This window comes from Apis dorsata, unplaced genomic scaffold (genome assembly GCF_000469605.1).
Source record: "Apis dorsata unplaced genomic scaffold, Apis dorsata 1.3 scaffold_58, whole genome shotgun sequence".
In the NCBI taxonomy this organism is placed as follows: Eukaryota; Metazoa; Arthropoda; class Insecta; order Hymenoptera; family Apidae; genus Apis; species Apis dorsata.
In genome coordinates, this window is record NW_006263358.1 from 1223959 (window position 1) to 1233467 (window position 9509).

A 9509-nucleotide genomic window follows, 5' to 3' on the forward strand; every position below is an offset into this window, starting at 1 on the left:
ATATTAATTTCTTTCATAAATATTTTATATTATATTTAAAAAGATTTTCTATCACAAGATGTAAACATTTTTATGAATCATTGTATTTTAATAAAAAATAATGAAATGAAATTTTTAAAAAAAGAAATTTATCTCATTTATCTCTGTTCTTTCTCTTTAATTAATCTTTCTGGTTTATTTATCTATATCGATTAATTTTTAATCTTTTGAATTGTAATTTATCGATTACTTTTATCGAAAAATAAAATACAAACAAAGGTAAAGTGAATGAAAACGTCGAAATCGTTTTTTATTATTTTATTCGAAAAATTCTAATTAAAAAATTTTATTTTAGAGATTTTTTTTTTTTTTAAATATCGTTTCAATTTTTTTCCTTTATTATTATTTCTTTTTTCCTTTTTATTATATTTTTATTATACATATTCCTTTTTATTATATATTTTTTTCCTTTATTATTAAAAAAAATTTTATAGGCAAACTTTGTCAAATCAGTCACAATCGAAACGAGCTTAAGACATATTTTCATGGATCCAGTTTACGTAGGAGGCCACACGAGTATATACAGAGGGCATGTGGGATGATCCACAGGGCATCATACCCCATGAAACGATACCAACTTGTACAGATTTTTGGCCCACCTTTTGGGCGAGTGGGCCGCCAGAGTCACCCTGGAAACAAAATGCAAAAGATTTCTTATTCTAACAAATCTTTCAACTTTCATTTTCAATCTTTTTAAATCCACTTTCGTCTCGATGTATAATTTAATGATCTCAGAAAAAAATAATAATAAAGTTTTAATAAAAAACATTAGTGATTCAAAATAAATTAATGTACTTACGGAACAGGCGGACACCTCTTTGCCAGCGATACCACTGCAGACTTGAGTGTCGAACAATTCAGGTTGGTTTCCAACAACGGGTTGGGAAGTGAGTTCTTTCAAGCATTCAGCGTTATCCAGGATAGGTACATTAGCCTTTTGAAGGATGTTTGGTAAAGTTGGTTTTACTGTTTTAGAGGTTGATCCCCATCCAGAGAGAACAGCTTGTCCAGTTTGTTTCTCTCCTTGTTTGGGCAGGGTAATAGGTTGTACCAAGTTGTTGAATTTCAAGGGGGAGCTCAGGACGAGAAGAGCGATGTCGTGTTGCGCAACGCCACTAAAGTAAAATAAAATTATATTAGTGGAGCACGAGTGATATCGATTTTATTCTAAGTCAACAATTAAAAGATCGTCTCCTCTTATCTCGTCTCTTTTATTTCGAGAATGGGAAATGTCGAGACGAGATTACGTATCGTCTTTCTTGATCAATGAAAAAAAAATGACGAAGAAGAATGTCTGATATACCATTTTAATAATATTTTGATCGCAATATGATTTCTATTTTATTTTTTTAAAGATCATCAAGATTCCATTTTTCTTTATTTCTTTCTTTTTTTCTTTTTTTTTTTTTTTATTTCAGCAATTCTTGCAAGATCGAATAAATTTTACTCACCCTTTGTACCCTTTGTGAACGATGCTCCTCTGCACGTCAACGACTTGTTGAGAAGATTCAACCTTGTTCAGCTCATATTTGCCGGCAATGACTCTAGTTTTTCCAACTTTCATAACACAGTGTCCAGCGGTGAGAACGTATCTTTCGTTCAAGATGGATCCACCACACGAGTGGCTGTATTCAGTTAAGGGTGGGATTCCCCATTGGATAGAAACTTGGTATGGGAATTCACCACGAGCGGCGGGGACGCCATCCGTGATACGGGGTTCCAAGGGGTTGGCCAAACAGGCTGTAAGTAAAATTTTTTAATACTCGTCGAATATCGAATCTCACTTATTTATTAAAAATATAAAATTGAGATTTATTAAAAATATAAAAATATTTAATAGGTTTAAAATAAGTAAGATAACGTGAGATTATTAAGATTATTCTCTTACCCTGGATTACGAGAATTGTAGCCAATAGACACTTGATGAGCATTATTGTACGATTGTCTGTATACAATTTGAAAAATCTAGTGGAAATTACGATTTATATAGCACGTTGAAATTCTATATCTGATGATAATTCAAAATTATAATTGATAAGGGATCCACTCGATACTATTTTTGCGTCAGATATTTACATTAAAATAAAATGTTCACCTTTAAAGAACGATATTGATTATCGACCAATAAGATTTCAAGATTTCCATCGCATCAAATTTTTTCTCCAATTAATAATTCTCAACTATTATTGCTTTAATTAAGACTTCAATGATTAAATTCGAGTGTTTCAATTTCGAACTCACTGTTTAATTAAATTATTAAAAAATTAAAATTATAAATTAAATTATTAAAACTCTTATAGATATAAAAAAATTAATAAAATCATAATTATTTATAATAACATAAATCTTAATATATCGTGTGAGTAAGTATTGAAATGTTTTCAACTCGTTTTTATCTCACAATTATGAGTCATAATTTTTAAAAATTCATTACAATTCATCACACAATTATATAATATTTATAAATCATTTTAAATTGATCAATCTTGATTGATTACATTTATTAGATTAAATTATCTCTCTGAATAATTTACAATATTTACAAGTCATCGTTTAAATCATACGCGATCGTATTTCTATTTAAAACATATACAATAAATATAAAAATCCCGCTATTAATTTTATTATATTTTAATTCCCTCAAAAAAGAATTTCCCATATATTTGACAATTGCTGTTGAAAAAAAATTATCTTCGATTTACATCAATGCCAAACATTAGCAATGTCATCCCATCATACAGACTTTTTCAGATATTTCGCTATTAAAAAACTTTCTAATCTTCGTAAACACGAAAAACGATGAAACATATTTCAGCTCTCAGAAAATGAGAGATCAGTGCCATTCTCGGATCTCACGTTACCAAACGAGCGATCGTTCTTATCCCTGCCCAAATTTCACGAGCAGTGGGCACGATTTGCGATGCTGGAAGCAAAAATCCGTACGTTCCTCGATCTCGAAGTTCCAACGTGTAAGCATATTTTATACCGGCTACACCCTTGGCCCAATCGTCAGAAGCACCTAAAATTTATCAAGTATTTTTCAATTTTTCTATTCAATAAGAATTTTAGCAAACAGAGAATCGATTTTCATTATCTTCGTTGCAAAAATTGCAAAATTTCGAATTATTATCATATTTTCATTGATTGTTCTTTTGAGTTATAAATTTGCATTTAAAAGAAAAGATATTTATGCAACGATATAATTAAATTTAAGTGTTTAATATTTTTGTACAAATTTGATGTAAAACATAAACGAAAATCCAAAAAAATTGCATTATTCTTGATTAATTGCTCGTACAAAAAGAAAAAAAAGAAAACATTTCATATTATTATTATTGACACTTCTAAAAATATCTTTTTATTTTTTCATATATAATCCTATCTTGTCTTTTAGTCAAGTCTTATACTCAACAGTCCATTATCAGTTTAATTAGTTGTTACAAACAAACACATAAGAGAGAACACATAAATGAATGCGAGAGAATACTTTTTAATTTTTAATTATCGAAACAAGATTGATAAGAATCGTTTATTTTCTATCTCGTATCTGTGCAATTAATCGTACCTGAGGTTGGGTATAACAAATCGGCTGATGGGCCGAGTTGATAATCGGTCCCGTGCACCTTCGAGATCGCCCCTATTGCTTTTTTAGCTACGTTCATCAATTCCGTATAATCGGACGGTTTCGAATACGTGTATCCCCACGGTACGAGCCACATTTGCGAATAAGAGTGCAACGTCAGATAAATCCTTGAAAAATTTTATTTTACCCATCATTCCATTCCCGTTCCCAGAAATCAAAATGCGAAATTTGAATCGATCGCCATATCCATTCGATGTACCTGATATCCTTTTTATTGGCCAAGATATAATCGGCCATCGCCTTGGTTTCCGGCTCAGAGAAGGCTCGTGGACCGGCGTAAGTTTCGTGGCAAGGGTCCAGGCTGGTCCCACCCTCCTTCACCTCGCCCCAATGGTATCCAAAATTCCTGTTCGGGTCGACGCCCTCGCACTTACCCCATAACCACTTCGTATAATGGTTCAATAGTTGAAAGAAGCTGTAATCGGTGTATCTATGCCGAGAAAACATTTATTATTCATTCATTCCGTTTACCGCTCGACGAAGCGTCATCATTTTTTAAAAAGAAAAAGTAACAAAGACGACACGAGGATGCGAGATCGTACCGACTGTCGTCTTGATTCTCCTCGTGATTGCTCCTCGTCTTCCTCCACAATCTGTCACTCGTGTGACTGTACTCGTAGCCGTCCGGATTCGCGACAGGTAAGATCATCCAGTCTGAATTCTCCAGCAATTTAGCGTAGCTCGAGTTCTTCTCGACTAACTGGCTGATGATGTAGGTCGCCACAGCGGAACCGATCCATTCACGCGCGTGCATACCTACCGAATGTGAGGACAATTCGAGAAAAATACGGAGTAACGGGACAGGATCGCGTGGAACGCGTCGAGCATAAAAAAATTTTGCCTCCTCGAAATTTCTTTCTTTCTTTCTTTTTTTTTTTTTTTAAGAAAATTTCATTCTGATAATTAAAGGGAAGCGAGATTAAAATTCGTGAATAACTTTCTTCAAGAAAATCTTTCGTTTGAAAAAAAGGAAAGAGATTCGAGAAATTCGATAAAATTCGAATAATTAATTTCCAGGAAGAAAGAAGTTTTTCTACTTCTACTTCATTTGCATATTCCGGTAATTTATTACCATTCCTATATAATATTTGGTTGGTCGGGATAATTAGAAAGAGCTACGAAACTACGTATTATGCTGTACGAGATGCTGACTTATTCATGCAGGAATAACTGTTTCTCGAAGACACCGATTCATACTCGGTGTTTACAGTATGTTTACTTACTTACAATTAAATGAAGTGATCTTTAGATATAAATTTCAGACTGTAATTTTAAATTGATTTTGCACGAATGTTATAAACATTTTATCAATTATATTTAACGTCTTATTGAAAATAAATAAATAAATATATCGCGGATAGATTTCCGTATCCATCGACGAATCGCCAAATAGTAATATCCTTCTCTCATTACGAACCCAATATCCTATCTTCCTGATCTTGGAATTTTAATCGTACACAGGAAACGATCATTTCTTTTAAAAAAGAAATGAATTCCAGGCTAGAAATTGCCTCGTGCGTGCAGTCTCGCGGAAGGATTTCCACGTTTATTATGCGGAGTATATAACGTCGTTTGAACATAAATCCACGGAATAACCAACGAGAATAATAATAAAGAAGCCGCTTTCGTGTTGTCAAAGACCAAATGCGCCACGATTCGAAGAAAATTTGAACCACGTACGAATGTCTGTATAATTTTTCACGTATTCTTCTTCTTCCTCTTTCTTTTTTTTTTTTCTCGATGTAAATAAGTTTTTTCTATGGGGAACATAGCAGGAGAATCGAAACTCACCAGCGTCTATCCAGACAGCCGATTTGGATCCATTCTTCTTGTTTCGCCCGTTCGAAATTTTGACCATTTTAATGGGTTGACCCTCGTAACTGTGGCCTATCGTTATCACTTCGACCAGTTTAGGATACTTTAGATTTAGATATTCCATGTATCTGACGATCTCTGAGAAAAAAAATATTCATAAAGATTTCGTTTATAATTAATCGTTCTTAAATTGAAAACAAATATTGTAAGGCCGGTTGTAATGCTCGAGAAGTCTTGTGAATTCATCTAACAGGAATATTGTTATCCTGTAGTGGGGAGTAGTGGGGAGAGATAGGTTGGGATATGGTTAGAAGGAAGGCAGGAATGGTAAGAGGAGATTGAGAACGGTGGAGGGGCTACTTGGAACCAGGGGATCAGATTCGCGTTGAAAGTTGCCTTTATTAGAAAAGTTCAATGGGAAACAGAGTTATGAAACTTTGTTTGTGCGAAGATTCACGTTTTCCGAGCGTGAAATTTCAAAAGTATAGGGATGGAACTAGGGATGTTTAAATATCGAAAATAAGGAAATTTCCAAGTTTGAAAAGTTGTCATACCTCCATATCGATGATATCGTTTCCAAGTCATACTGTGTCCCTGGCTCGAGACGAGATCATCCCGTTGTTCCTTCGACATTTTTGGATTTTGATTCGCTATCGTTTTCTATCGCAATAAAATCGAAAGAAACAATTAAACGATTTGTCGTAAAGATTAATCCCCTATCGATTTATCTTCTAGTCGGTTTTTTTTTTTTTTTTTTTCCCAAAAAAAACCAAAAAAACAAATAAACGATTTTTCGGAAAAATTTATCCCCTTTCGATTTTTCTTCTAGTCGGTTTTTTTTCTTTTTTTTTTTTTCCCAAAAAAAACCAAAAAAACAAATAAACGATTTTTCGGAAAAATTTATCCCCTTTCGATTTTTCTTCTAGTCGGTTTTTTTTTTTTTTTTTTTGATAATTTATTTTTCTCTGATGCCATCTCGTACCTGAATATTCGTTATCAAAACTTTGAAATCGATTCCTTTGTCTCTAAAGAATATTTTCAATTCGGGGACAAGATCTGGAGCGACGACTATGTCGGTTGTTCTAGAATAAACGATTATAAAAATAATTCACAATAGAAATGGAATAATTCCATAGAATTAAGATTGAAGAAGTGGAAAGAGGAAGGAAAAATACACGAAACACACTTGTTGTACATCGGTTCGCTCCAGAATTTAATATCCTCGGTCTCGGCCTCTTTTAGCTCTTTTAACTCGTTCACGTGTCCTTGGGTACTGGGGAACAATCTGATCAATTGATAATTTTTGTAATTCACTCTGTTGGGTTTAGGTTTGCCACTTTTCTCCGTGCCGATGATACTAGTCACGATGGAATCGAGTCCGTTAGCCATCACAGTGAACACAGAATCGACGATGTTCGAGAAAGAAAATCCTCTGATTTCATTATCGATTATTAAATGATCCTTGGTCTCGTTGTATACGATATCCTTTACCGTAAATCTAAAACAAAATCCACGATTCTTTTCTTTTCGTTTCTTTTTTTTTTCTTTTTTTCCAAAATCCTCCACCATGATTTTAATTTCTTAATCACTGGAAATCCAATCTTTATCTTTAAATTCCAACGAGAGAGAAATATATTCAAAAATCTACGATCGACGATAATTGTAAATAAGACGATCGATCGATCACCACGGATATGAACGTTCGAACCACCGTTGAATTTAAAATTCCAGAAGAAAAAAAAAAGATCTACTATCGAAATTCGAAATTCAATCACAGAAAATAATATTTTCCTCCAACCTTGCTTCACGATTCTTCTTATCAAAGGACCAATCGTTCTTGCTCAAGGACGAGCAATTATACTCCCCCACGGGCAAAAATTCGAAATCGGCGCGCTGTGGTCGAGCCATGGCTCGATTCGAGGCGATGATCACCGATAAACCGAACGCGAGACGGAAAATCGACTTCAAGTCGACAGCCATGGTCGGCCTGAATCAGGCCCGGGATATACGCTCGTCGCGACGTCTTCTCGTTGACTAATCCCATGGTGCAAACCAGTCTTCCCGACTCCGTTGCTCCGTACGCGAAAAACGACAATTTCACTGGACCTGCCCCACGGGCTTGACTTACGGGATTTCTGTGTGGCATTCAATACCTCGTGGGAACATTTATGGCCTCGTAAATGGATAGAAGGTTAGTGGAATAAATAAATTCTACTCTGTGATCCTTTGTGGATGGATCGATGATTTATAGCTTTAATTCTTTTCCTATTCTTGTCGATCATGACATTTCTATTTATTTATTTTTTTTTTTTTTTTGAATTGTTCGGAGAATTAATCATTTATTGCTTTGCGTCGAAACATCGATTCAATTGGGATCGAGAGGAATCCGGTCGAGAGGAAATATAGTCTAACATTTTTATTTGCGACACACAGCTCCATTCCATTCTAATTCGTTAACGGTAATTTTCTTACCTACCTTGTCTAATCCTTGTTCGATTCTCTTCGAACGGAAAATACGAGGTTACGGAATGAAATCGTGCTATTTTTTTCTTTCTTTCTTCTTTTGACTGATTTTCCTTTCATTTTAAGTAATTTTACATCCACGATATTTACAAGTTAACGAGGAAAGTAAAGTTTTTACTGTCAGTTTACGTTAATTTTCATCCGTTCACTTTTGATCATTCTACTTTTGCATTCGTTCAAGTAAGACTTACTATTCCGCGATTTAGATATAATAACGAGCATATTCTGTAGGAAGAAATAAGGGGGGGGGGGAAGTGGGAAAAGTTTATTCCTCTTCTTTGTTTTAAATATTAACGTTCTCCTGAATCAAAATCAAACGAGGATTGGATTATTCGGGATTACGCTGCGAATATGATTTATTATCGTTTACAACTATAAGAGCATTACCGGTTTTCCCGGTATATTGCGGCAATACAATTATTGCGTGAATGTACGTAATGATAGAGCGTAAATAAGTAATAATAATTAATAATTATATTATAATAATGACTGGTGTTAAATTAATGTTACTCTGTTAGTCGGTTTTCCACATGTACGAAAAGAAATTGAAACATACACAATACAAAGAGACGGGAGAATGATCGCGCCACGAGGCCGGAAGAAATCGGCCACGGGGAACGGCATCGAGGAAGAAAGTAGAGGAGATACGATCGAGAAGAAAAATCATCGGATCATCTCGGATTGTTCTCGTATCCCTGCGATCGAGATTTATATCTTATGTCTCAGAATTCCCCGTTCGTTCGAGTATGCACATCGAATTTTGACTAGCAGCACGGTGTCTATGACGAAAAAAAAAAAAAAAAAAATCCCTCGACCTTCGTTCCGTCCATCCATTGAATGGATTGGATTGGATAAAAGAAGAGGGAGATCCTTGCAACGAGATCCGGATTGATCTTCTCGATCTTGCATCAAGAACAAGGTAAGGAAAAGAAGTAGACGAAGGGAAACTAGGAAAGGAAAAATTTTCGCGACGTCGAGGAACGACGATAAACGACATTTTTTTTTTTCTTTTCCTTTTTTTCTTTTTATCGTGGATCCTCTCGTGGCACGGTATTGTCGGTAATTACACGTATAACGATTTTTTTTCCGTGATATAATTGACTGCTTGTCGTCGTCCCCGCCGATCTCATCTTCCTTCGTCGACGTATATTTTCCAATTTTTATCCTTTTTCTTTTTCTTTCTCTTTTTTTTTTTTTTTTTTTTTTCTAGACGAACGAAGGAGGACGTTACTCGTGAGGACGAATTAAATGGCAAGAACCTACGGGGAGTCATCAAACAAAATGTGATGTTTCGGTTTCGATACCGCTCTACTCCTCTTCGAGTATCGTTTATTTATTCAGTTCCGTCACGTTGACGCGTTTCAAAGGGGAGAAAAAAAAGAAAAAAAGAAAAGAAAATTAAAAATTTCTCTTCCTTTTTTTCCTCTCCCCCCCTCCCCCCCTTTTTATTCCTCGACCTTTATCGTCGATTCTTATCTCAATGAGCTCG

The 9509-nt window shown here is 34.7% G+C and overlaps 2 protein-coding genes across 2 annotated transcripts in view; both read right to left on the bottom strand.

Moving 5' to 3' along the window:
- LOC102675803 (transmembrane protease serine 9-like) overlaps positions 1–2082 on the bottom strand; it is a 4052-nt gene extending 1970 nt beyond the window's left edge. The window contains exons 1-4 of the mRNA XM_031515212.1: positions 1928–2082; positions 1491–1779; positions 839–1154; positions 513–668 (exon numbers count right to left, since the gene is read on the bottom strand). Of these exons, the coding sequence (XP_031371072.1) occupies positions 513–668; positions 839–1154; positions 1491–1779; positions 1928–1970 (804 nt within the window). The 5' untranslated portion in view covers positions 1971–2082. The remainder of the gene's footprint in view (positions 1–512; positions 669–838; positions 1155–1490; positions 1780–1927) is intronic.
- Positions 2083–2857: 775 nt separating this feature from the next.
- LOC102680238 (carboxypeptidase B-like) lies at positions 2858–9503 on the bottom strand. The gene is made up of 9 exons (XM_006609592.2): positions 7296–9503; positions 6684–6995; positions 6480–6579; positions 6052–6157; positions 5474–5635; positions 4225–4438; positions 3882–4112; positions 3605–3789; positions 2858–3058 (listed from the first exon to the last, which is right to left on the bottom strand). The coding sequence occupies exons 1-9, from the start codon at positions 7475–7477 to the stop codon at positions 2892–2894; spliced, it is 1659 nt and encodes a 552-aa protein (XP_006609655.1). The 5' UTR covers positions 7478–9503; the 3' UTR covers positions 2858–2891.
- Between the last annotated feature and the right edge of the window lie 6 nt (positions 9504–9509).

What these genes read in the sequence shown, in the direction of transcription:
- LOC102680238 (XM_006609592.2), bottom strand. Translation starts at nt 7,477, where the DNA reads ATGGCTGTCGACTTGAAGTCGATTTTCCGTCTCGCGTTCGGTTTATCG. An exon ending in GGCTGTCTGGATAGACGCTG is followed by an intron (nt 4,439 to 5,473) that starts GTGAGTTTCGAT and finishes CACATTCGGTAG; the next exon opens with GTATGCACGCGCGTGAATGG. An exon ending in GAGAATCAAGACGACAGTCG is followed by an intron (nt 4,113 to 4,224) that starts GTACGATCTCGC and finishes TTCTCGGCATAG; the next exon opens with ATACACCGATTACAGCTTCT.